Source organism: Physella acuta, unplaced genomic scaffold (genome assembly GCF_028476545.2).
Source record: "Physella acuta isolate Inbredline_101_S28 unplaced genomic scaffold, ASM2847654v3 ptg000320l, whole genome shotgun sequence".
NCBI lineage: Eukaryota > Metazoa > Mollusca > Gastropoda > Physidae > Physella > Physella acuta.
The window spans coordinates 467,553-494,721 of record NW_026731839.1 but is presented as its reverse complement, the minus strand read 5'-3'; the positions used below and the strand labels follow the sequence as shown (position 1 = coordinate 494,721).

Sequence of the window (27,169 nt, the reverse complement as noted above, 5' to 3'; positions counted from 1 at the left end):
AAATAAAATATGTAGGCTATGTCCGTTATAAAGCTGTTAGGAATCGGTACGAATATAAAGCTGAATAAATTTCCAGTGCGTGACGCACAATACGACCTAATGAAAGAATCGCATTATTGATCTGATTCAAGTATCGATCTAGTTTAATTCGAAATGTATTCAGACCCTCTAGAATTATTGTATACATGTATAGTGCCCTATGGAAGTTATCTGTCGGGCACTGCATGCGATATTCCGAGTCCCGAGAGGGCTTATAATGTGCTGTTCTTTTTTTTTTAAAGTCTAACTTCGACTGTGGTAAAGTTGGCAGTTGGCTACTATTGAGAAAGGGGAGAAGAATTTCAGAAAAGGGGAGACTATCCGTCGTGCCAAACTAAACTTAATGACAACGAAATTGGCAATAAAGGAGGGCAGGTTTTTTTAGTTGCAGGCAGCTATGGATCGTTTTGTGAATAATGTGTCTGAAATTTGAAACCAGTTTACAAAAGAAAAGAATGCTATACTCTTTGGATTTATGCTACATATTCCTAACGGAATGAATTAAAACCGTGTGATTATGTATTCTTGAGATATTTCTGAAAACTTATGAAGTTGTGTGGTTATATTATATTTCTGAAGTGAGTTTACTATAGTTTTGTTTTACTGTTTAGGCGAATGAATGGAAATGAAATTGATTCAATAAGATGAAGCTATATCTTTGACAAAATGATATATTATTGAATCTATTTACACTTAACACAAATTTGAAAAAATTAAATACAGGTACAATTAGGTTAGGTTTGCCTGTCGCCCCTCCTGGGACATAGGCCGCTGACAAAAGCTTCCCAGGCATCTCTGTCCTGGGCTAATCTCTCCAACTGTTAAAGGTACAGTATTTGATCATTTCATTCCTATTCCACGGAGGTAAAGCCATGGTATCCATCGTTTCATCGCAACAGGCGATTTACCGTAGTGTTCCGCCATGCCCAGTCGCCTATACTCTCACCAACGAACTGGACCGCTTGAGAGACAAGCATAGGTCAAGCACTGCCCCCGTCTACACAAACACGCCGGAAAACTTTGCCCATAGATTCAGGTCACGTCCGATCACTCGGCCAAAGGTCATCCAGTTCGATGGTTCGAGCTTAAGACAGAGAGGACACCCACTGACCAGACGATACATACCTGTGGTGCGGGCCAAGGTGGTCACGGAGACCACGAAACTACAGTCAACAGCCGAACATGATAATGAGGTACTGGTTTTCACCCTTTCAACAATTAACACAATCAATTATAGCAATTAGCCTATGTGTGTTTATAAATAATGCAACTAGCGTTTTTACCCACTTGCATTTCCACAGTGTTTCTTTCAAACACCCCTCCCCCTTTCACTTCAGATATGCCTGAAAAACATTCTTTGTTCGATATAATAACGACATTTTACGTATTGATAAAATATTGAGCAAAAAAAGGAGTATTAAATGTTACATTTGCAACAATATAGATAGACTGTGTATGGTGTTGTATGCATAAATATTCATATTAAAGTGATGAAAAGAAAGTTATTGAAAATTCTTGCCCAAAAAGTTGCATCAAAATATGATTTTTCTATTTTTCAAAAATACAACAGTTCTTGAAATTCCATACTTTCTGTCTCCAAAAAACAAAACAAAACGGAGTTAATCTCAACGTTTTATATATTTTACAAAGCTCCCGCCTTTGGTAGACACTAGCCCTAGACAAAACACCACCACCAGACCACCACCCAAAAGTCCACGCACCAGACGACAGCAGTTGTCTCCCGTTATGATGACGTCATTAAAACAGACGACAAGCCACAAGTCGCACGAGAATGGATCAGCCGGGAAGCCTCATGATAAATCATACACTCGTCTTCCAGCATCAAAATATCAAAATCGTCTCAAGTATACAGGTTAATTTTTTTCTTTCTAAATTTACATGCAGTGTTTCTTCCAGACTTCTTTCTCCGGAGGGGGGGGGGGGCACTTCAAATTTTCTGGGGCGCGGACTAAAGTTTAAAATTTTCGAGGGGGGGGGGGGGGGAGGACACTGTTAAAAGTATATATTTTCTATGTAAAGTCCATTTTGTTCGGGGGGGTCGGTAGACTTTCTTCGGAAGAGATGCCTGGAAGAAACTCTGTTTACAAGTAAGGTTACTAACAATAACATTCCCTCCCTTGACGACTTCAGTTTAGTACCATAACGTACATTTTTTCTTAAATTTACAAATTCCGGCTTTTTTTTTCGCCTCTCTCTTATTTTATGATGGCGTGATCGAAAACGTCCGTGCTAAAACGTTCAACTACTAACCCGAAAGTCTCGAGTCAGTAGAAAGTCCCCGAGGTCACCCAGCTCTGTTGGGTACCTGACTCACTTTAGAGAAAGTAAAGGCGATGGGGCATATTGCTGACCACATTATCACTTCAAATGCCGAGGTCACGGAAACAGGTGAACTATACTTCACTAGTCCCATAGACCATCAGGCATGAAAGGGAACTTTACTACTACTTTACTATGATAAACGTTTTTACATTATTTTCTGTGATAGGTGCAATCAAAAGCGCGGACCGAGCCAGCGACCATACCGACTTGCTCAGCGACCACATACGGAATTTACATTTCCTAGCCACCAGCTCACAGTACGATGACGTCACTGCCCTGCCCCGGCCTCAGAAGGTCAACCCAAAGAGGCAAGTCATTTAATTAATAGGGCTTATAAGTAGGTCACCAACCATATGGCTCATGCAGGTTTTATTGAGCCGTAGAACTGGTTGGTGACCTACTTACCAGCCCTATTGTCATCGTTTATACAAGGGTCCAGAAGATGTATTGTAACCCCCCAAAACAAAGTAAAACTTATTGCGGGAGCCCAACTATACACAATATATCAGCATCTTTTCCCAAGATACATGGGATAGATAAGTACAGTTAATCTATTTTAATGAACTCAACATGGGGGGGGGGGGCATATAAGGTGGTGAGCTCTATGCTCGGCGCCGTAATTTCGCTACCGTGAGTCAGGTACCGATCGGAGATGTGTGGTCTCCAGCCTGGGATCCGAACTCAAGAATTTCGGGTTAGCAGTCGTGATCTCTACTATACGATTACCGTGCAATTTCGGAAATCAACCTCAATCGACTTACACGCAGTGTTACTCGCAGCCATCTCTCCAAATACGAAATAGAAAAAAAATAATTGAAATTGAAAATATATACTTTAACCATTCCCCCCCCCCCCCCACACACACACCCACTGGAAGTTTCAAATCCCCCAACCCAATGTCTTAAAGAAACCCTGCTTAAACATTCAAATAAAAGTATTTAATTTCATTAAAAACTTTTTTTTCCAGAGACCTACCCTGGGTGTACCGGTTCAAAGTGAAGCGGGCCAACAACACTATATCCAAGATCATGGCCAGCAAACCAATGTTGAATAAAGATCGAACGATACTCAACCTCTTTTAACACACAAACCTGAAATACTTAAATACGTTTTTAGTCCACTGTCAATATACAATGGTTACACGGCAAATTTAATATTTGGGGGTTGGGAGGGTCATTAATAAACAACATCAAGTTAATTTCTACAAAGTACCCCCCCCCTTTTTTTTTTCTTCCCTTCACACAAAGGAAACCCAACTCGTTAGGCCAAAGATATTTCGCTTTTGCCATAATATTTTAGAAACATCCACGATTTAAACACATTTGGTTGTGAAACAAGTCGGGAACTTCCGCATAACCTATCGTTAAACGTCTTCACAAAAAGCCCCCCCCCCCCCACACACACACAGAGGCGTAGCGAGGGGTGGGGGGGGGGGCGGGGTGGGACATATGTCCCAGGGCGCCGACCTTAGGGGGGCGACAAATTGAAAGTTTGAGGGGGGGGGGTGCAAATGAAAAGTTCGAGGGGGGGGGTGCAAATCGAAAGTTTGAGGGGGGTGCAAATGAAAAGTTCGAGGTGGGGGGTGTAAATCGAAAGTTTGAGGGGGGGGGGGGCGCAAATCGAAAGTTTATCCCCGGGCGCCGGGAAGGGTCGCTACGCCTCTGCACACACACTCAATTACTTATTTCAAACGTGACAGTAAAATGAAGTAAAGTTCAGTGTTTTAAATTTCTATGCATAGTTACCTTTACTTTACCCAACTTGAATTAGGTACCCATTAGAGTTTAATGGACTCGGTAACGTCTTTCGCCACGGACCTCAGAACCAAGCTGAAGACTTTTGGACTAGCAGTTAAAAAATGTTTGAAATAGACGAGCTTACTGCTATGCAACCAACATATTGAGCCCACACAGAAACGGGTTTCGTCCCAATGAAACAATACATTTTTTATTTAATAAGACAATATACTATTTCTTTTATTTAAAATATATACTAATAATGTGTGATAGGCTTGTGAATTAAATACTTGTACAATGCTATTAATTAAGCTGATTTCAATACATAAAAAAGTGAAATTTTTTTCAGTAGACTGTGTTGGCTGTTTTTATTTTTCCACCATAGTTATAACTTACCAAGCATTGATTAAACTTACCAAACCGCCCTGTGATTAAACGATGAATTATTAAATAATAAGTTATTTAACAAACCTTTAATTGTTCTATGTAATATTAAACTCCACAAGAATAACGTAACAATTTAAAAAAGAATTGGAATTTCAAAACACTGTTATGTCGTGCATGTCTATATATAATATTTAAAAATAAATAAAAACGTTCATAACAACATGCTTTTATAAAGCATATGCTTTAAAAAGAACAAACGTGAAATTATTTTCTTTAAATGTATAATAATGAGTCAATATTATGACAGCTGTAAAGAGAAGCGTACACGCATATCAAAAGTGTTATTATACATGTTTTAAATTACATATTTGTGTATGACGAGGTGAACGTGGTTGTAAATACTTTGATATCGTTTATAGACACACCCCATCCCTTCTGTCTAAAGCTCTAGAGTAAATTATTGCTAATCGGGGTAACAATATTGGTCAAATAATTAGACCAAAAAAAAGCTAGTTTAGTGTTATTTGAAATCAGCCTCAAAATTAACTCTTAGCAGTGTTTCTTTTAGACTATTTTCTCCGCCAGGGGGGGGAGGGGACTTGAAATTTTCGGGAGGGGGGGGGGGGGCACAGTTAAAAGTATATTTCGAAGAGAGATGCCTGTAAGAAACTCTGACCCTCAGAGGCATTGAAATATAAAATTGTTTGCAAAAGTGTTAGTTATTAACTCACATTTGAACTGAAAGTCGGCTTTTTTCAGTTAGTTTAATTGCTCATTTAAGTGTTATACACCATAAGGCACATGATGACGCCAGCGGAGAAGATAAATTACATCAAATTGTCTTTAAATTTGTTGTATCAAACACGTAGTCGTTTTCAGAGGGGTTGACACCCTGGGTCACCCAACCTAGTCACGCATCCGAGTAAAAGCATAGCTGTTGCTCATGAAATTTCTTACACATGAAATTACAAATTCAAAAAATGAATGTTATAGAACTTGTTAATGCATAGAACTTGGAAATATTAATTTGATAACATGGCACTACCCCCCCCCCCCAACACCCTCCCTGCAAAGAGCAAACACTGTTTCCTCCAGACTTTTTTCACCGGGGGGGGGGAGGAGAACGGTCAACACTTTCCGGGGGGGGGGGGTGAGGACACTGGTAACAGTATATGTTTTCTATATAAATTCCATGTCGTTCGGGGGGCGAAGAGATGCCTGGAAGAAACTTTGCGAGCAAAATGTCTAGAAGAAACCCTGGTTGCTATCTCCATTTAGTAGACGTTTCACGCACTCATCGACCTAATAAGATAAAGTTTAATTTCTCGTCTTCCAGTGAAGCTAGAAATATAAAACATGGATCTCAGAAAAAATATTATCATCTTATTTATTAAATACGCAAGGTATTGTGGTACGGAAATCGGCATAGATCTATGAAGAAGGACAAGGCAAGAGCCCGTGCAAGTAGATATAAGAAGGAGGAAATGACTCTGGGTGTGACACTGCGAAAGGCTCATTCTTATGTGTCATGCCAGGCGCTTGAGTGGAATCGCCAGGGAGGCGAAAGGGAGGGCGCCCAAGACAGACCTGGCGACGGAGTCTTCTTGAAGAACTGAAGACACTAAGGTGTCGTCCATAAATGACGCCACACTCGTAGGGGGAGGGGGGTCCGTAATTTTGTGACGGTGTGTGATGAGGGGGAGGGTGGGGGGTTCAGATGGTGGGATGTCACATTTTTGCATTTTAACCGTTATTTAACGAATTTTAACCGTTATTTCGCGTTTTAGAAAACTGTTTTAATAAATTGCAACAGTAATTGATTAAAATACTCTATGTTGAGAGAGTTCAGACAAGATTTTAGTAAAATATCGATGTTTTAAGAAAAATTCAACAGCAATTTTGAAGGGGGTTGTAGGCTGAGGTGTGACGTCATTTTAGGGGGGGGGGTCTGGCTTTTTGTGACGATGTGTGACGGAGGGGAGGGGGGGGGGGGGGTAGGTAAAAATCGTCAAAAAGTGTGACGTCATTTATAGATGACCCCTAACAGCAGTGATGTTTTGGAGGTTTTATAATCAACAGCCGGGGACCGGACAAAAAGGAAGGTTATGGTTGTGGCTTTTTTTGCTCCACCTGGAGTAAAGTGGAATAAGTGAAGTACGTCAAGGGTACGAAGCATAAATTAAAAAAAAATGATAGTAGGTACGGCTAGGTTATTGCACATCTAAGTAGAAATGATACATTTTTGGTTTATGCATAGATATGCACTCATATGCTTTAGTAAATCGGATTCTGTTAGCCCTACATAGTTCTAGGCCTATAGTTGTCCTATCAGGCATAACTAGACCAGTAGGCATTGAGCATCCGGAAATCTGGCTCTAGGCCCTAAGACTTCTTTTATCATTATGATATCATTTCCGCCCGCTAGTGCGTAGACGAGACTTGCGATGTGACTAACATCAGATTTTAATATTTTTAAAGGTAGATCTATAGATAGAAGATTAGATCTAATCTAAATCAGTGTAGATAGTTGTCAAAGTAACCTTGTTGATCTATATTGCAAATAACTTGTTATTTTTTAAAAAGCGAATGGACACAACAAGATCTAATAAGAATTAAGCTTATTTAGTCTAGACTTCATTTTTTCTATAGCCAGTGTTGTCCGCCATATTGTTTTAGTAAAAAAAATTGTCAGTTTATTGAGTAGATTAGTAGATCTCTAGATCTAGATCTAATTAGTTTAGACTTCGCACACTTTATAAGTCAGACTCAAGTCAATTTAGACAGTTTCTCTAAATCTAGTCGCTTGGTTGTATATTAGGAAAAATGGCCTCTTCCTAGTAGTCTAGATCTAATATTTTCTTTAGCTTGCTTGACATTGTCACATTCACACATTGGGCATGATTGGCTGTGAACTGTGGTTGCATTCATTTTTAATTTTATTTTATAAAAAAAAAATCCAATTTGGGAGGGAAGGGGGGGGGGATATGCCGTAGTCTAAATTTACAATTCCAGTGAGATTTGTTTGCCTGCATTCAGTTATGAAGTAACTAGATTTAGATCTACTTGGAAAAAGATTTTTCGCCCCATCTTCTCTAGTCTATCAGTATCTGGTCGGCAGAAGATACGAAACTTAATAGATCTACGCATGCGCAGTGACCTTAATAGCTGTGCTACGGTTAAGTTTAGGGCTATGGCGTTTGTAAACAATGGCTAGAATCTGCCAATTAGAAAACCTCATTCATTTGCTTTCTCTACACTTAAGTTTATAGGGCCTAGGCCTAATAATATAGTAATATAAATTTACGAGATAATTTGACCACATTGCTTAATGGAGCAAATGACAGTTGAGAAAGTCGCTGCCTTGAAACCAGAGTTGTCAGCCATCATGAGTCAGCCTAGCTACAGAACTATTGAAAGTATTTTTGTTTAAAGGGTCGTCCATAAGTGACGTCACACTCGTAGGAGGAGGGGGGTCCGTACTTTTGTGATGGTGTGTGATAAGGGGGACGGGGGTATTCAGATGGTGTGACGTCACTTTTGCATTATAAAAAAAGCAACGCTAGAAAACTAATTTTAGCCGTTATCTGACTTTAAGGAAACTTTTTCAACTGCAATTTTGAGGGGATTGTTGGCTGAGGTGTGACATTTTAAGGGGGGTCTGACTTTTTGTGTGTCATTTATGGATGACCCTTAATCCCAAAGTGCAATAAAGTAAACGAAGTGACTACTTGGAAGATTTTTCTCCCCAAAGTCTCCACTTAGTCTGCAAAAGATAGCTCTGCGCATGCGCAGTGACCTAGGGTTAGGGCTAGAATGAGGGTTAGGGTTGGTGTTAGGGTTCTGCGGTTGTAAACACGCGCATGTGCAGTACCATCAAAAACATCGCCGTGAAGGCAAGTCATAGTTTCTCTCCATTGCACATGCGTATCTTATTCCGGCTAGCATCGGCCTAAAGTAAAAGTAACCATGTGTTGGCCTAGTTACCGTAGCTGACATGATAGCTTGTTAAATATTAGGCTTAGACCTACACCAATCAATTGGGATTTTGAATCTTCAACTCCTAGCTTGTAGAAAGCTTTTCCACCTAACTTTCAGGCTAATTTTTCCTTAATTAAAAAGAAGCCTAATGTATTTATTAATCATAACTGGGTCCTATCCAGATCTTCTGACCTCAGCCCAAATTTGGCATTAAGTATAAAATGGGCATCCATAATCTATAGTCCTTTTCAGTTAGGGAAATTCCTGAAATTTAATTTTAAATAGTGGCCTAGTGTATGCTCAGTATACAATTTAGAAGGCTTAGACCTACACCAATCAATTGGGATTTTGAATCTTCAACTCCTAGCTTGCAGAAAGCTTTTCCACCTAACTTTCAGGCTAATTTTTCCTTAATTAAAAAGAAGCCTAATGTATTTATTAATCATAACTGGGTCCTATCCAGATCTTCTGACCTCAGCCCAAATTTGGCATTAAGTATAAAATGGGCATCCATAATCTATAGTCCTTTTCAGTTAGGGAAATTCCTGAAATTTAATTTTAAATAGTGGCCTAGTGTATGCTCAGTATACAATTTAGAAGAGAAACCAAAGCGTGCCACTTAACTTACAGGAGAATAATGCCATACCATTTAACTTGTAATAAATGCCTGAAATTTTTCCATCACAGATCTCTCAAACTACCATCCTTTTCAAAGGCATACGTAGAGTAAAATAATGGCTACAATAGCAACTGAGGTAAAGCCAGAGTGGAAGGCTGCTATGAAAGCCTTAGAAGACCAAAACAAAGCACAAGAATTTCCTGACAAACCAGAATGGACAAAAGCCATGCAGGCATTACAAAAAATAGAAACTGGAAATAAAGGGAAAGGTAAATCTGAAGACAATTCTGCTGTTGATTCTAACTCCTCTGATGATTCGGGAGTCCCAAATGGCATGGGTGATTGTAAGAGTGGTAATACAAGTTTCCAGAATAATTCTCAAGATATCAACAATATGCCTCCCATGTCATCGCCTCATATGAATCAAAGTCCTCAATTTGGTTTTGGATATCCACCTCCTGGTATTGGATATGGCCCACCAAATGTTTATCAGCAGTATGGATATCCGTAAGTATAGGGACCTATAGTTCTTTTTTTAATGTTTTTCGCCTCTTTTTACTTAACAATGCATACCACATTTAAAAGTTGCTTTTTATGAACTAATTAAATTGACTGTAAGCCTACAGCTTACTAAGAAAGTAGTGTTGGGTTTTAGCCTATATTATTTTGTTTTGTGACATTAGGCTTAGGTAGGCCCAGTTTACATATATATACCTCTCATTGTGTGTAATGTTTTATTTTCTTCATTTAGTTATGGATATGGCAGTGGATACATGGGAAATCCTTATGGTGGTCATCCACCATGGGTATGTATTACTTTTAAATAAAAAGTTATTGAATCATAAAATAGACTCTAGTTGAAATAACAAAAAAAAACACCCCTGTAGGCCTAATTTCTGCTCTTAAATTTTATCTGATTTATTACTTTGAGCTTTAGAGTCACTTGTTTATTTAATTGTAACACAAGTGCTAAAAGTCTCAGAAATAAAAATGCAGATGACTGAGAAATGGTATCATCTCTCATTTTGATGGTACTCTGTTATCTGAAACATACCTAATGTTACTATGTAAACTGTTAGCCATAAGTTAACAAAAATTATATAATTAGCTGTCTAAATCTTCAAGAATTCCTTTTATCTCTGTGTGAGACTATTTTAGTACAACTTAGTTTTTAATGTTATTTAATTAATATAAATAATAATTTGCTTGTAGATGAACAACTATGGCCCTCCTGGAAATTTTAGTAATGGCAGCCCTGGACCTCGTGGGCCTATGGGCCCTTCACCTGGTCCTTTTTACAATCAAGGAATGGGTCTACCACCTAATCGTGAGAATTTTTGTGGTCCTCCTCAACGATATAATTTCAATGATAGTCCTAAACAAAATACGGATATAGACAGAGGATCAGAAAACCATTCTGGGGATGGATCTCATGAATTCCACAATCAAGGGCCTAGGTTTCAAAGAAATAATAAACGTATGTACCTGTTTTTTCCTCAAAATCAAAGTTCTTTTCTGTTCTGTAATTTTATGTGCTAGTTTTTAAATGAAGCATTTCCTTTATTGTAAACAAATTTTTTAGATTCTTTAATTTGAGGTTTAGAGTCACTAGGATTACGCTCTTGTATCTCAAGTGCTAAAATTCTCAAACATTAAATGTCAGCTTAATGCTCAATAGTGAGCCACTTAAACTGATACAATTTGAAGCGTTAGATTTAAGTTTTTAAGATGTATTTTTGATGTAGAAGTAAAATGTAAAATTTTCATTCCATATATTTTGCAGAAGCACCAGGAGCTGGTGGCATAAGATTCCAACTTGCTAAGCGCAAAAATTTGAGTAGTGGCAGTCCAATGGATAACCCTCTGCGAACACCAAATAAATTTATGAGGAATGATATGGCAGCCAATTCTGATAGTAATTCTGTTTCAAAGAATTCATCTAAGGATCAAGATATAAAATCAGGCACTATGTATGTTATCTTATTTTAGTTAGACTATTTATTGTAGTTAGGCCAGTTTTTTTAAATCACTCAAACTTGATGCCCCTACTCATGTTTTTTTAAATGCTTTTTAGGTCAACAGAAGCAGCAGGAGAATGGCCCCAGGCTCTAAAGTAAATTCTGTTTCTTATTTTATATTAATACAACTTCTTCTTTGTTTAACAGTTATTAGAATTTATTACTCAGCATTTCTTACTACACAAAACCTGTCCATTGTATAGGGGAAAAAAAATATTTTTTAATGGAAATTTCAGAGATTATGTGCAAAGAGCATTTGCGTCTGTAGTGAATGAACACCAGAAAGATCAAGTCGAGCGTGTTTTAAAAGAAAAGCTTACAAACATCTTCAATTCGCCTGGTGGGGCAAATGCCATAGACTGGGAAAATGAGCCATTACCTATGTGTGTATTTTTTCTCTCATCAAAACATGTCTGTCATGTAATATAATTTTCATAAATTAACCAATTATATCTTTTGTATTGTTATAGAGATGATGCAAAACTAAACAGTGTGGGCAATCAGAATCAGACACCAAAGTTTGGCAGTGCCAATAGAATGATGAATTTCCAGCATAGCATAAGAGGAGCTGTTAATCAAAGGAATATGGGGACACCTCAGAGGCCACTTTACTCTAGAGACAGAGTGCCTACTTACAGAAGGTCAAGCAGCCGTTCATTTTCTAGTTCTTCTCGATCTTGGTCCAGGTCTAGATCTCGTTCTAGATCTCGGTCCAATTCCAACACTAGAAGAAGAAGAAAGTTACGTCACAGCAGGTAATGTTAATCAAAAGTTTAAAAATTAGTTCGTCCAACTACTATAGTAGCTTAATATTTTAATACATTGTTTTGATAGGACTGGTGTAATCATTTATTTCATTTATCTTGCATCCCTGTGTACTGCTGGCCTCAAATCATAGGTCATTCCAGAGAAGGGATGGATGCTAAATTATCTTGTTAGCTAGCTTGCATTAACTTAGCATTTCTTACTAGAAAATGTTGCTTAAGCAGTCTCCTACATTTTAGTTTTTGTTCCTTTATTAAGATATTTTGCTGAAATGGTAAGGTGAATTCCTTTAGTTTTAAAATTATTTTAATCTTTTCAGTGACAGTAGGAGTCCTTCCTCAGAATCAAGTAGATCTAGCCCTGGAAGAGGTAGATTTGGAAAAACTAGAGGATTTGGTGCTAAATCTCCAAGAGGAAGAGGTAGAGGTGGTAAAATAATTGCCAAAGGTGAAGGCGACACACTAACGTTGTCTACAAATAAGAAAAATAAGAAGAAAAATCAACACCAAAAAGGGTAGGCTATAAAGCAAAGTTTTGTCTGTTTAAAAGACGATTGATAATTTTTCAGACGCTGTGATTTGAAGGGTTGTTTGACCAATGTATATAAAAGTTTATATAAATGAATTTGCTTAAAAACTGTTTTTTCTTCACAAAGCTGTAAAGTGAACATTAACTTTTAATATTTTTAAAAACAGATTCCTTAAGTTTACATTGGATGATGATCCAATGAAAAAGGCAAGAATGGAAATAAGAGCTGCCCGATTTGCTGGACAGTTGCACAAACCTAAGCAAAAGCTTATGATTACCATCAATGATTCTGTCAATACTGTGAGTAAGAACAATTAAGATAATAAAGAAAATTAGAGCGAGTGGTTTTATTATAATGTAACACTATTCTTTTGTCCTTTTATAGAGCTTGAAAGAAGACGATAAAGATTTAACAGAGTTCACTGTTGTTGGGACATGTCAGGACATAGAGAAACCGTATTTGAGACTTACAGGAGTGAGTGATCTATTATTTGTTACGTTTTCAGATGAAACTATTATTAGCTGTGTACTGTAAATTGTAAGTACTGTAAGTGGTAACTGCATCCCTGTGTACTGCTGGCCTCAAATTATAGGTCATTCCAGAGAAGGGATGGATGCTATAATGAAATTGAAATTCTGAAATCAATGCTTTCTGATTTTTCAGAGCTCTTCAGATGTCATACAATCTTATCATTTAAAATATTCAGATTATTTAAACTATTCAGTTTGTTGCTTCAACTCTATTGTTAATTTCCAGGCTCCAGATCCTAAACAAATCCGTCCACTGGCTGTCCTAAAGAAAGCTCTGGCCAATGTTCAGGAGAAGTGGCAAAAAAACACAGATTATCGCTATGCTTGTGAACAGTTAAAATCAATTAGGCAGGACCTTACTGTAAGATTTGATATTAACTAGTTCTGCTTCTTAACAAATAGACATGTTTTCCGTTTATACTCGCATTCCTGTGTACTGCTGGCCTTAATTATAGGTCATTCCAGAGAAGGGATGAATGCTATATAAAATTGATTTTCTGATACCGCAATTTCCTTTATTTTATTTGAGTGAAGTTATGTTGGTGATCATACATTATTATATTAGTAAGCAGTTCAGTATATACACTTCAGATAAATCACAAGCTTAATGTATGCTCTTGCACTTTAAGAAATGTTTTGATTTTTTTTCTATATTTAAATCTAAAGGTTCAAGGTATTAGAGATTCGTTCACCGTGCGTGTTTATGAAACCCATGCACGGATTGCCATGGAAAAAGTAAGTTACTAATATTGCGCTTTGTGTATTCTGCATGTTATTAAAAAGAAATTATACTCTTTTTAAAAAAAAAACTATTTGTCAACTTCGTAAAATTTTCTTCTGTTAGGGGGACCATGAAGAGTTCAACCAGTGTCAGACTCAGTTGAAGCTTTTGTATCATGAAGGGCTTAAAGGCAACCAACTTGAGTTTAAGGCTTACCGGATTCTTTATTATATTTATACTTCAAATACTCTTGGTATGTTAATTTTTGCAAACTATTATATTAAAAGCTTCACTTTCCATCTTGACTTAAAGATGAAAGTAAAGAAAAACTGATTGTGCTAATTTTATAAACTTTTTTATCAAACAGATCTGACAACTGCTCTAGCTTCCTTAACACATGAATGCAGGAACGACATCTGTATAAAACATGCATTAGATGTCCGAATAGCTTGGTCACTTAATAATTATCACAGGTTTTTCAAATTGTATGAGAGTGCACCTAAAATGTCTGGCTATTTAATGGACTGGTTCATTGACAGAGTTAGAAAAAGTGCTCTCAAACTTATTATAAAATCGTACGTATTTTCTTTTTAGCCACTGATACTAATTTTTAAACATTAGGTTCACTATAATCAAACATGAGATTGCTTTTCTATTTAAAACAATTAAATAAAAAATCATTTAAATTAGGCAGTAGACACCTAGGCATATTGTTTACTGTTAATGCATTTAGTCTCTTTCAGGAGTCATGTAAGTATACATTTTTATTTTTCTTACTACTAGTTACAATTTAAAAAAAATTTTAAATGCTATTTTTGTTATTAATGCGTATTAACATATTTTCTTTTTCTGTTTCATTTGTTTTGCGACTTCTACCCTGGCTGCTGTGCGGTTGTGTTCAACAATCAATACATCTCATTTGTATGTCCCTCCTGTTGTTTGCTCTCTTATCCATTGGTTGGTGTGTGGAATAAAATTTATCTAGGTATCGACCTGTCCTTCCAATCGAGTTTTTCCAGAAAGAGCTGGCTTTTACGGACAAGGCTAAGTGCTTGGAGTTCCTACAAGAAAAGGGGGTGGCATTATTTGACCACAATTCTTCAGTGGACTGTAAAGCAAATATGGGCATATTGCAATCATTATAAGGAAACAGAAAATATTTTCTGTTTTCCATGTTGTTGACATTTTTGCTCATTGTGATACACCGATACCTGCACCACAAAAGTTATAGGACATGAACTGTTTGCAACCCCCTTTTGGATTTCATACTCTTCAGTGAAATTTTGAGGGCTTCCTAAAATCCTCTATATATCCTGCTCATAGTTTATCTGCTCTAAATGAACATTGCAAAGATGATTCTGCAGCTTGTATGACGTCACTTTCCCCAGTTACAGAGTACCCGTATAAAGTGCAGTGTGTTGTAGGATGAGGAAGCCCCAAATTTCAGATGTGTGTGCCGTATTATTCTGCTTGATGTGTCCAGATCACCCCATCCCCTTATACACTACTCCTGGCCCCATCTCCCACCCTATTGAGATCTGGGCACACTCAAGTTCTTGTGTAAATTTAGCAAGCAGCATTGAGATATGGGAGTAGCTTCTAACACTGCAGCATATCAGTACAAACAAACAGCACACTTCTAACAAACCCACGAAATGTTCAACATCTTGATCTCAGATGTAAAATATACTTCTGCTACAAGATTCTAGAGAAAATCCAAAGTTTACATTATCAACAAATTACCATCTTGCCAGTTATAGATGTCTGCCACAAGAATCAAGAAGACCACATTACCTTCCATAGGTTCACTGCTGTATCAAAATGAAAAATAAATAGTTAATGCAAAGTTCAAGTCACAAAGAGTAAAGCAAATAAATCAAGCCTGCCAATGTATAAGATATGCTAGAAATGTACAGCTGAGCTCTTAAATTGATTCATATATCCTATTGTCAAGCCTGAAACTTTACATGATCTGTTGATCCTGCTACATCCCAGTTACCCATGCCCAGAGCTGAACCTGAAAACCATAATCCGACGTTTTATCCAAAGTCCTCCAGTTGTCCATGTTATGTTGTTAACCCTCATGCAAGAATCTTTCTTTTCCCGATGCTGAAACTGCAAGAATCCAGCAATCCAGAGTCTAGTGCTGAGCTCACAAGAAGTAATATTTTCTTTTGCTGACCCTGCAAGAAACCTGTTGCTCTGCTGCTGACCCTGCAAGAAGTTACCATTGTCTGTGGCTGACCCTGCAAGAAGTTACCATTGTCTGTGGCTGACCCTGCAAGAAGTTACCATTGTCTGTGGCTGACCCTGCAAGAAGTTACCATTGTCTGTGGCTGACCCTGCAAGAAGTTACCATTGTCTGTGGCTGACCCTGCAAGAAGTTACCATTGTCTGTGGCTGACCCTGCAAGAAGTTACCATTGTCTGTGGCTGACCCTGCAAGAAGTTACCATTGTCTGTGGCTGACCCTGCAAGAAGTTACCATTGTCTGTGGCTGACCCTGCAAGAAGTTACCATTGTCTGTGGCTGACCCTGCAAGAAGTTACCATTGTCTGTGGCTGACCCTGCAAGAAGTTACCATTGTCTGTGGCTGACCCTGCAAGAAGTTACCATTGTCTGTGGCTGACCCTGCAAGAAGTTACCATTGTCTGTGGCTGACCCTGCAAGAAGTTACCATTGTCTGTGGCTGACCCTGCAAGAAGTTACCATTGTCTGTGGCTGACCCTGCAAGAAGTTACCATTGTCTGTGGCTGACCCTGCAAGAAGTTACCATTGTCTGTGGCTGACCCTGCAAGAAGTTACCATTGTCTGTGGCTGACCCTGCAAGAAGTTACCATTGTCTGTGGCTGACCCTGCAAGAATCTGTTGCTCTGATGCTGGCCCTGCAAGAAGTTGCCATTGTCTGTTGCTGATCCTGCAAGACCCCTTTTGTTCTGATGCTAACCCTGCAAACATCCATTTTGCTGATCCATTTTATGATAAAAATGCTTCTGATGCTGAGCCAAAATAATTGAATATATCAAGTTGAAATATCAAGAAAAAGTCCATCCAATTACAAGTATTCCTGCATTCTTGAAACCATACATAAATTTTAAGCATGAAGATCCATTTAAGAATTTCCAGTTAGAAAGAGGACAAGCATCTAGTTCCAAACTAGTCACCCATATTTACAATTCATGAAGCAATCCCTATTTCAATGTTGCAGATGCTTGATTTTTAAGTTAATTTAATGATTGGGTGGTTTAAGTAAATAGCTTCAGTGAAAGAACTCATTACCTTCAGCACTACAACCATGGTCAGCTCAAAAGGTCATGATATCCTGAGATGGCAGGCAGTCAGGTCCTCTCTTTAACCCACACCAGGCCTATAATAATTTTATGTATTACTCTAATTTTTCAATTCTCTTTCAGGATTATCAGATTTGTCTTTTGTATAGGTTTAGATAATGTATACCTTGTTCACCTGTGTATTCAATTTGAAGCTATATAAAGCTATTGGTGATGATTAAGAACATTAGTTACAGATAAACCTGTGAAAATTTTAATGACGATGTTATGATGAAACATTGTTACCACAGTTTATAAGAAATATGGAATTGTATAAATACAAGACATTTTGAAAGTGATATACTGACATAAACATTTATGAACATACACATTGTGTATCCAGTGATTTCTTTTACTTTGCTGTGTAAATACATATGTTAGCAGTAGTTGGACAAACAGCTGTTATTTTTCTCCTCACTCACAGCTGCTTAGACTCATCCCAGGTACTTGTGTTAGTTTGTGAGAATGTTTTTTAAATTTACTTTGGTAAGTTGTGTGGCATAGAAATGGAATGGTTTAGTACATATTTAATGTTATTTGTTTAGGATTTTTTATGGATCTAAGTTTATGGTAGAAAATGTGCAATCAAAATATAGAAAACAAAGATCTATTCTGAAAACCTCAAGGAATATTAATTTTATGTCCCTAGGCTTTTATAATAAATCTTGTTTTCTGTATATTGTTAATTAGTTCCTCTACTAAACTAAGTGAAAAAATCTATGAAAATTTTCACTTTGGTTTATACATTTGGTAAGTTTTTGCACAATGAAGCTATATATAGATGTCACTGTATAGTTTATCAGTTACTATTATTTATTGAACATTGTACTTGTATGATCTGACTTGAATGGCTGAGTGTTAAATAACTTGGCTTGTTTTAATATTGTATAAATTTGTTTATGATGTATAGCTGATCATTGTTTGGTAAGTCCTATAGCTCACAAGGTAAGAAGTTTCCTAAGTTTTATTGTTGTTGATGAAAGACCTGGAGTGATTGGTCAAGTTTAGGTAGTTTCACCACCCTGAGGAGCAGTCACTCTCCTTGTAAATATTCCACAGGTAGCAGTAGCCTTTCCTTGTGTTATTATTACACAACTCGTTCTTTGTAATACTATAGTATATAAAGCTACACATGTTCTTAAATAAGTAGGGTTATGAGTGTCTGTTGGTAGGGTATGCTAGTTTGATTGTACTTTGTGTGTACTGTTTACTTATAAATGATATCAATAAAACAAAATAACTAAAATCACTTTTGGTTCATTCAGGAGTATATGGATTTGTATAAATGGGTACTTGAGGGCTGTAAGTGTAAGCATCCACTGAAACAAGTTTTTAAACATCCAAATATTGGAGGAATGAGTTTCTTTAACTTAAATATTTAGATCTAGGTGTATGATTATGTGAGGGATATCCATCACCACTGAATTACAGTGAAGACCCTGCCGATTACTTGTTTATTCTTCAAATGAGAATTAACCATTTCAAAATATTTGTACATAATCAATTTTATTACAATTACAACAAAATTTTATTCGTGAAATTGAGTTGTGAACCGGTAATATAAAACTTTTTTTTTGATGAATTCTACCGACAAAAATAATGGAGCTAATAGAAATAGAGAATCAAATTTGGTGATGGGTGAGCCATTTTCAATGTGTAGTCAATTTGTTAGTTTTTTGGAATGACGCTGTTGGTACTAATACAATAGTTATAGAATGAATGATGTTCTCCAACATTTTAGTTAAAGCCCGCCCTTCAAAAACACTAATGCAACAATTTAGGACCTGGTAAGCTCTAGCTCACGGGTTCCCAAACTGGGGGTCGCGAAGGGCTTTCTGGGGGGGGGGGGGGTCGCCAACTTGTAGACTAAACCTTAGCAATTAGCAATGAAAAAAAAAACAAATATTTAGAAAAATATCTGAAATTCGGCCCTATTAACATCACCGAAAATGGAATAGAAAAGAATGCGTACTGTGCAAAGTTGTTCTCATCAACGAGTCTATGAAACCTTCAAAACTAAAACGTAATTTTGAGACGAAGTCATTTGGAACCCATAAAAAAGATATGAAGTTATTTCGTCTGCATGAAGTTAGTTGCAAACGTCAGAGACTTGATCGAACATGAAGTTTTCACACAGTATTAGTGCAAGCACCATATGAAGGCGCATTAGAAATTGCCAAGTAAAAATACCTTTCACACAATAGGAAAAATATCATCAAATCCTTAATGTTGAAAATGGTGAAATAAATTATTGGGGATTCCAGTGCAGTAAGATGCAAGAGATATTTCTGTCTAATAATTATATTCATAATACATATATATATAGGTATATATATATATATATATCTTTGTGTAAGACCTTTAGGCTTCAGAGCACCACGCATTCAAAATATGTGATGCACACTAGCTGTTTCCCATTAGAGGAAACATTCCTATGGAAACAAATCGAAAAAATAAAAATAGGTTAAAGTAATGAAGTCCACGGCAACTGCCCATATGGTGCATAACATAGGCCTACCTAATTGAATTGAGGGAAATCCAATTTTGCAATTAAGAACGAAGGGTCTCCTAATATACGTAGGCCAACCTACCACGAAACAGGAAACTATTGCGCTGAATGAATATCAGTGTTTCTTCCAGACTTTTTTCTCCGGGGGGGGGGGGGGGGCGGTAGACTTTCTTCGGGGGGGGGGGGGGCGGACACTGTTAAAAGTATATATTTTCTATATAAATTATATAAATTTCATTTCGTTCGGGTGGGGGGGGGGGGGGTGAAGAGGGGGGGGGGGGGGGGGCGGTAGAGATGCCTGGAAGAAGCTCTGATCGGAAACAAATCATACACGGAACGTTAAAAAAGAGAGACACTGCCAAACGGCAGAAAATACATTTCGAAATAGGCTTACTATTTATTATCACCAGGCAAAAATTCAAATGACTAATAAAAATAAATATATAAATTAACACGAAACGTATGCAGACAAAAGAGAAAGAACATTCTTATGAAAGAAAAAAAAGTTTAAATTACAAGCTTTTATATATTGTGAAGGGGTAATCCATAAATACTCCCCCCACCCCTTCGTCACACTTGTCACAAATAGCCAGACCCCCCCCCCCCCCCCCCCCCCCCACAACACGTCAAGGTTTTGATATACACTCGCAGTCGCATGCTTTATTCCTTTCTCTTATTCCATCCGTTTACTTACAATAGTAACTTTCTTATACTCTTGTGTCCAGAGCTAATAGTTGGTACTAACAGTGGCGTAGCGAGGTCGGGTGTCACCCGGTGCGGCACTTAATGGTGTCACCCCCCCCCCCCAGAGGCGTAGCGACCCTTCCCGGGGACAAACTTTCAAATTTTCGATTTGCACCCCCCCCCCCTCAAACTTTCGATTTGCACCCCCCTCAAGTTTTTCTCTATATATTTTACTATTTTTTGCCTTAAAGTCACCCGCCTAAATGGTGTCACCCGGTGCTGTCCGCACCCCCCCCCCCCCCCCCTCGCTACGCCCCTGAGTACTAACACTATATGAATTCTTATAGTTCCTGCACCCAACAGCGGCTTAAAATTGGGGCAGATCTAGCTCCATGTTTTAATACGTTTTCTCTTTAACCATGTCATTCCCCAGATTACATAAATCCAACAAAATTGCCTTAAAATATTAGAGGGGTGTGTGTTGTGCGTGCAAAGGGGGTGGGGGGTGGGGGGGTATATTTTCAATTACTGAAGACTTGATAAATATTCTTTTTTTAAAATACCCCTCACTGTACTCAAACTAGCCGCCTAGGTTAACAATAGAAGTTTCATAGTTGGAATTGCGAGTTATCCCGGGGTGCAACTAAAACAAAAAAAACAACAACAACAAAACAATTAAATAACAGTATGTGAAGTTTCGATGCTTGACGTTTACAAAAGAAACAATAAGAACGGCGGGGCTTTTATTTAAGACTATGTCAATGTCAGCTTATCTCTTTACAACAGCCCCGGTGGCACAATCGGTTAGCGCGCCGTACTTATAGACAGTACCTTCCCATTGTTATCAATGGAGTCAAGTCATGCGGAGGTTGTGAGTTCGATCCTCACCCGGGGCAGATTGGGTTTTTTTTTTCAGTAAAAATAAATTTTTGAATTGATTAAAAATATATAATACACCTTTTAACACATAAATAAGAAGCTTTTAAGTAGGCCTACATGAAAACAAAAGATTTTTTTCCTTCAATTTTCTCCAGTTAGGGTTTAAAATATGTTACGATACGTCTGGCTTTTCAGAGCGTACTGTTGTGTGAATTCTAGATGAGTTACGTATTTTTACAAGCTTTTATTTAACTCACTTCCTCTGTCGTCAGTCGTCAGTCGACAGTCTGTCGTCAGTCTAGATCGAAACGCAGGAGTGAAAATTCGGACACTTCTACTTGACCGATACGATTCACATTTGACACGTGGGTCAAGACATGAAGAATGCAATCTGAAATTAAATTTGACTTAATTGGATGCCTAATTAATTTTTTATGAATTAATTAAAATTTGGACCGAATTAGTAGGCATGTCGATCCAACCACACCACACGCGTCATTACGTTCAATAGCTGCGCCATCAGGTTTAATAGCTGCGCCATCATGTTCAATAGACGCGCTATGGTTTTTAGTCATGTAACACTATCTATATATATAATTCTCTTCTGGGAGACGCTAGAAAACAAGCTGCAAGCGTGCGCCTTGCAGTCCCCTCTCTTCTTCACTAGGCATAAATCAACCTCCCCCACCCCCACATGATCTGGTGAGCTCTGGTTCACGCTAAATGTTTATAAACAAAGAGCCGGGTTTTATTAGGGGCAGATAATTTAGTTTGAAACTATTTTAAACTTAGGGGAGGTAATTAAGAGGAGGCTGCTTTCACGGGGGGGGGGGGGGGTGGGGTTGGGGGAAATGAGGGTGGGCGGGGGGTTATCGTCCTTAACGACCAACTGATAGTATTTTAAAGCAAATATTTTCAGTGGCAGCATTTGTACTGTCGAATTCACAAATTATGAATTACTGAAAAGTAGAAAATAAAACAACTAAATAGCGGCGTATGATACGCCGCGGGTCGGCTCGTTGTAAATAAAACATGTAAAGTACTGAAAATTTTTAGCGCAATTTCCATTCTGGAGAATTGCGTTTATTAACCCGTCATTTCTGGATGGATGAATGGATGGATGAATGTGTGTCCGCAGCTTTAAGTCGTATCTCCTCCTCAACGAAGCAATATCGAGGACTAGTTCCAAAAGCAATTATGTTAAGCAAGTTACGAGGATGAACATAGGCCAAAAAAATTCCGGGTTTCTTTCATGGATTTACCGGAAAAGACAAAAAAACCTCGGAAAAAAAAGCAGTTTTTGGCCCATATCTCGGCAACCAGACCACTTAGCGACTTGAAACATGTACCAATCGATTCCTGCCATAATTTAGAACAATATTGCCGAAAAAAGTTTTCAAAAATATCCTTTTGTTCGGTCACACATTTTTTTTAATTAATTAAAATTTGGACGGAATTAGTAGGCATTTTTATCCAACCACACCACACGCGTCATCACGTTCAATAGCTGCGCCATCACGTTCAATGGCTGCGACATCACGTTCGGTAGCTAGGCGCGCAATGGTTTTTAGTCATGTAACTCTATTGTAAATAAAACATGTAAAATATTGAAAAAAAATTTAATAAAAAACGTTTTAATAACTAACCAATGGTTTTACTAACCCTGCTCTTCGATCTAGACTGACGACAGACTGTCGACTGACGACAGAGGAAGTGAGTTAAATAAAAGCTTGTAAAAATACGTAACTCATCTAGAATTCACACAACAGTACGCTCTGAAAAGCCAGACGTATCGTAACATATTTCTCACATTTTTAAAAATCTGAAATTAATGTTCTGTTTGAAAATGAATTCATTTAATTGAATTTACCATTTTTTACAAACTTTTAGGTGACATCCATTAATGACATCTCGCTTTAATTGACAATTTTCACCCATCCCTCACCCCCAGCGTCACGCATTGTCTCAAAAAGCCAGACCACATTCCACTACAATGATGTTTCATACCTATAACGCCCTCAAAATCGATTTTATTTGTTGGTAAATTTTTTAACATCTTTAAAATGTTTGATTTTATGAGCGAAAAATGCTTTTATTAAAAAAGTCAAGTTTATTTTCTTTTCTTACTACTTTTAGTGCATTTAAAAGATTATTATTAGAAATTTTGTTTTGTTTTATTTTCTATTTTTTAGTAGATGTGGCAATCGAAAACTTAAATATTAAGTCGATATTTAGTTAAAAAAACAATCAGTAGGCCTACTTTATTTATTTTTCATTCGAATAGTTGTTACTGACAATAGGCCTACATACGACCAACAAATATTAAAAAATTCCCCGATCAGTAGCTTGAAATCTCTAAATCACCTTTCCCCATTCTTAGGCAGGGAACCAATCAGCCGTGACAAACAGTTCACCGTCGACGGCCAGCTGATTTAATTAGGCTGTTGCTCGTAATTTTTAAACTCCACTAATTTCAAATAAAATTATACCACAAAAAAACAGTATTTTTTTCCCTACACATTGATACCAATTTTGTGTCTCTAGCTTAATTAGGAGCTAAGATATGGCCTTTTAAAAATTTGTGGGCGTGGCTAAAACAGCTTAGTTTAATAGACAGATTTATCGATTGCTGGTATGCCCTACTTAATCTAACTTCCCCTTTAAATTTAAATATTGAATTTTGCAAATTTGTAATAAAATATTACTGACTAATCTCAGGTCTAATTATATTAAAAAGCTAGAACTAGATATTTTTGCATTGTTATCATAGACGAATGTATCTTGAAATTTCGAACGAAATCGCCGCATTGGAAGTGGATTAAAATTGAGTTACACGAGTTGCCACAAATCCACAAACAAACAGAAAACAAACAAACAAGCAGACATTGTGAACTAAAATTATTAAAAAAAATATGTAAGAGTTAAGAGTAAGAGATCTCATGAGCAAAAGTATGTAAAAGATCTCATAAGCTTTTGTTAAAGAAAGCATTTTTTATTTTTTTCCCCCTTATTTTCGGTGCATTTAAAAGCTACTTAGTTCGTGGTCGATGATCGGGAAATAAATCAACCGACCGTGACAAAGAGTTCACAATTGACGGCTACTTTATCGAGCGTTCGCTAGTATTTAGTCTTGTTATCTCCCCTTTCATTAGCAAATGTAGTAATCTTTATATCAATTTTAAAAACCAATTAAAAGTCGAATTAAACTGAAAATTGGATATTCTTACAATGTCATCGGAGATAAATGTATCTAGAAAGGGGAGAAGAAATCGCTGCATTAAACGTGGGTTAAAATAAAACTTGAGTTACAAGATTTGTCACAAACCAACAAGAAGCAACATACATTGAAAACTAAGTAAAAGAATGTAAAAGTACTAAAAAAAGTTACAATAAAAAGGTTTCATTATTTTGTTTTATTTTAAAATTTAAAATGGGATCACCTAAGCTTATGGAAATGGGCGGGGCTCAGAACTTTATGGCTGTTTGTTGCTTGGTGGAAAGTCAAAACATTGTGAGGTAACCATTTAGTATTGTAATGTTTTCACTGCCACCAAATGTCATGTTTTTCTTCTCTTCTGTTTCTTGCTCTCAGTCACAGACGATAAAAAAATGAAGAATAAATCGTCTTCTGTAATTCTTTATTTGGCTATGCGAACAGTATCTTTCTTGACCGGGAATTGCCTGTGTGGCGCGACATTAAGGCGCCAACTCGTGTGCTGCATAAGTTACTGGCTAGCGCCGTCGTTTTTCCATCCCCTTTTAAAACTCAGGGACGGCCTACTTGAACCCGGATTCGAACTCGAGACTTACGGGTTAGCCGTCCAGCTCTCTAGACCACTCCGTCCCCCTCTCTAAGGCGAAGCATCTCGTATGACACCCTGCTCTCGGCGCGAATTCTTACCTGTGAAAATTTCCCCTTGTTTTGTGCTAACCTACCCCAAATAACTCTATATAAAAACTTAACGCGATCTCCTAAAATTCTGATAAACTTATCATCTGAAACCACAGACAATTCCCTTTTCAATGATACAAATTACATAAAACATCAATAAGTTGTTATTAAACAATAATACTTCTAACAGCAGTAGCGTAGCGAGGGGGGGGGGGGGGGGCGGGGGGACATATGTCCCAGGGCGCCGACATAAGGGGGCGCCAAAATGGGTTGGAAAAAAAATTGAAAGGTCGAGGGGGGTGCAAATCGAAATTTTGGGGGGGGGGGGGGTGCAAATCGAAAAGTTGAGGCGGGGGGGGGGGGGTGGATGCGAATCGAAGAGTTTGTCCCCGGGCGCCGGGAGGGGTCGCTACGCCTCTGTTCTAACATGCAAATAACGTGAAAATATCACCACATACACCTAATTATATTGGATCTCCATAATATTGGCTTGGTCCTAACTAACACTAAGATATTTTAATTAAAGATCTAGCTTGGCCTAATAGTTCATCCAATTTTCATGCTATATTAACAAGTATTTATTAAGATACGAATTTTTCTTCTTACCCTAGTAAGCACAATTGACTCATTCCGAACAAATTCACTACAGTATTTACTAGGTATATCTTAATCTTAAGGATAAAATGATAAAGAATGGGTGGCGTTGTATAACAGCACTTGACGGTAATTTGAAAATAAACCGGGAGTGATCTCCCCTAAACTTTCTGGAATATTCTTATATAAATTAACAGGGGATGGGAACTCGGGCTATAGACATGATTTTTAATCCATTTTAAATACTTAAAGTTTTAAAAATAGAATAAAATCTCGTAGACAAAAGAATTGCACACCAAGTGAACGCCAAATAAAAAAGTGCATAATAGTGCGCAATATTATTAGTACTTTAAAAATTTACATTAGTTTTTTGAGAAATCGGAAGTAGCGTAAATTACTACTTCCGGTCAAAGGAAATTACTCAAAATGTAACAGAAGGTAGAGAATTAGATCTTTTACTTACATGTGAAATTTCATTTATCTATCTGAAATAGTACTCAAGTTATAGGCTTTTGAAAAATTCAAAGTAGAAAAAGTACCACTTCCGGTTATCGGAAATCGCTCAAAAGTTGATACGGATCTACGATTTTGATAAAATACTTATATATGAAATTTCATCAACCTAGCTGTAACGGTACTCAAGTTATCGTGTTTACACACACACAGACACACACTACACAGACAGACAGACACACAGACATACGGACAAGATTGCAAAATTATGTTTTTCCGTATCAGTGAGATGTAAAACGTCGAGATTTGTAAAAATCTCGATTTTTTTTTTTTTGCACGATTACAAGACTCTCTATACTTCGTATATACGAGAAAGTAAAAAGTGTGTCGTGTAAAAATTGACTAAAATGACCTGAGGTCTATTTCGGACTACTCCAATGGCAGTTTTACAACACGAAATAAGGTTAGAATCTATCTAGACGTATATGAGATTGAGATATGAAAGAAAGAAAACACTGCTTCAAGTTTGCAAAATAATAATTTCATTGTTACCTCCCTTCAAAATTTACATTATAATACTAATAGTTTCGCTGTCTGTCTGACAAGAACGCTCTGTCTGACAAGAACGCTCTGTCTGACAAGAACGCTCTAGAGAAAACACAAGCAAATTAAAAACATGCATAGTATTTCGAAAAACGAAGTATGACGTCGACACATTTAGCATAGAGTTGAAAATAATCTCAAGGCGGAAAGTGCACACAGTAATATAATGACGTCATTGATTATCGCGTAAACATTGAATTAAAAAGGAAATTTTGTCTAATCTAAATGGTTTGCGTGAAGAGTTTCTTGCATACAATTCTTCGGGTAGGGGCGAAGCCCCACCCCCCGCGTAAGAACGTCTGAGCCCCCCCCCCCCCTCCCCAACTCAAAAGAAATTTCCTCATCGATACTCTATAATAAAATTACCGCCTAATTAATGTGTCTAATCTAAAAAGTGGTTTTCTTGCAATGGGACGGTAGACATGTTTTTTTGGGGGGGGGGGGGGGGGGGGGTGGAGGGGTGGGGGGGTGTGTGTGTGTGTGGGGGGGGGGGGTGGAGGGGTGGGGGTGTGTGTGTGGGGGGGGGGGTGGGGGGGGGGTGGTGTGTGGGGGGGGTTGGTTT

At 37.6% G+C, this 27,169-nt stretch overlaps 2 protein-coding genes and 1 non-coding gene across 3 annotated transcripts; all 3 read left to right on the top strand.

Annotated features, from left to right (window-relative positions):
* The first annotated feature begins 600 nt into the window (after positions 1-600).
* Positions 601-3,759, top strand: LOC131940527 (uncharacterized). Its single transcript, XM_059299191.1, has 4 exons — positions 601-1,232; positions 1,690-1,912; positions 2,549-2,690; positions 3,350-3,759. Exons 1-4 carry the CDS (start codon positions 912-914, stop codon positions 3,462-3,464), a joined length of 801 nt encoding a protein of 266 aa, XP_059155174.1. The 5' UTR covers positions 601-911; the 3' UTR covers positions 3,465-3,759.
* A 3,134-nt stretch (positions 3,760-6,893) lies between these two features.
* On the top strand, positions 6,894-18,242 carry LOC131940512 (leukocyte receptor cluster member 8 homolog). Its single transcript, XM_059299172.1, has 16 exons — positions 6,894-6,983; positions 9,171-9,609; positions 9,854-9,908; positions 10,315-10,579; positions 10,886-11,072; positions 11,177-11,215; positions 11,357-11,503; positions 11,591-11,875; positions 12,205-12,399; positions 12,581-12,713; positions 12,799-12,888; positions 13,171-13,305; positions 13,611-13,679; positions 13,789-13,918; positions 14,033-14,240; positions 14,651-18,242. Exons 2-16 carry the CDS (start codon positions 9,218-9,220, stop codon positions 14,808-14,810), a joined length of 2,490 nt encoding a protein of 829 aa, XP_059155155.1. The 5' UTR covers positions 6,894-6,983; positions 9,171-9,217; the 3' UTR covers positions 14,811-18,242.
* A 2,729-nt stretch (positions 18,243-20,971) lies between these two features.
* Trnai-uau (transfer RNA isoleucine (anticodon UAU)) lies at positions 20,972-21,082 on the top strand. The gene is made up of 2 exons: positions 20,972-21,009; positions 21,047-21,082. It is a non-coding gene; the product is annotated as a tRNA-Ile (tRNA).
* The last annotated feature ends 6,087 nt before the right edge of the window (positions 21,083-27,169 follow it).

Bases quoted from the DNA above. Each gene is read 5' to 3' on its own strand.
- LOC131940527 (XM_059299191.1), top strand. From the start codon at position 912: ATGGTATCCATCGTTTCATCGCAACAGGCGATTTACCGTAGTGTTCCG. The intron at 1,233-1,689 runs GTACTGGTTTTC...TATTTTACAAAG, and splicing joins CAGCCGAACATGATAATGAG to CTCCCGCCTTTGGTAGACAC. The intron at 2,691-3,349 runs GCAAGTCATTTA...TTTTTTTTCCAG, and splicing joins CAGAAGGTCAACCCAAAGAG to AGACCTACCCTGGGTGTACC.
- LOC131940512 (XM_059299172.1), top strand. From the start codon at position 9,218: ATGGCTACAATAGCAACTGAGGTAAAGCCAGAGTGGAAGGCTGCTATG. The intron at 11,216-11,356 runs GTAAATTCTGTT...TGGAAATTTCAG, and splicing joins GAATGGCCCCAGGCTCTAAA to AGATTATGTGCAAAGAGCAT. The intron at 13,306-13,610 runs GTAAGATTTGAT...TTAAATCTAAAG, and splicing joins CAATTAGGCAGGACCTTACT to GTTCAAGGTATTAGAGATTC.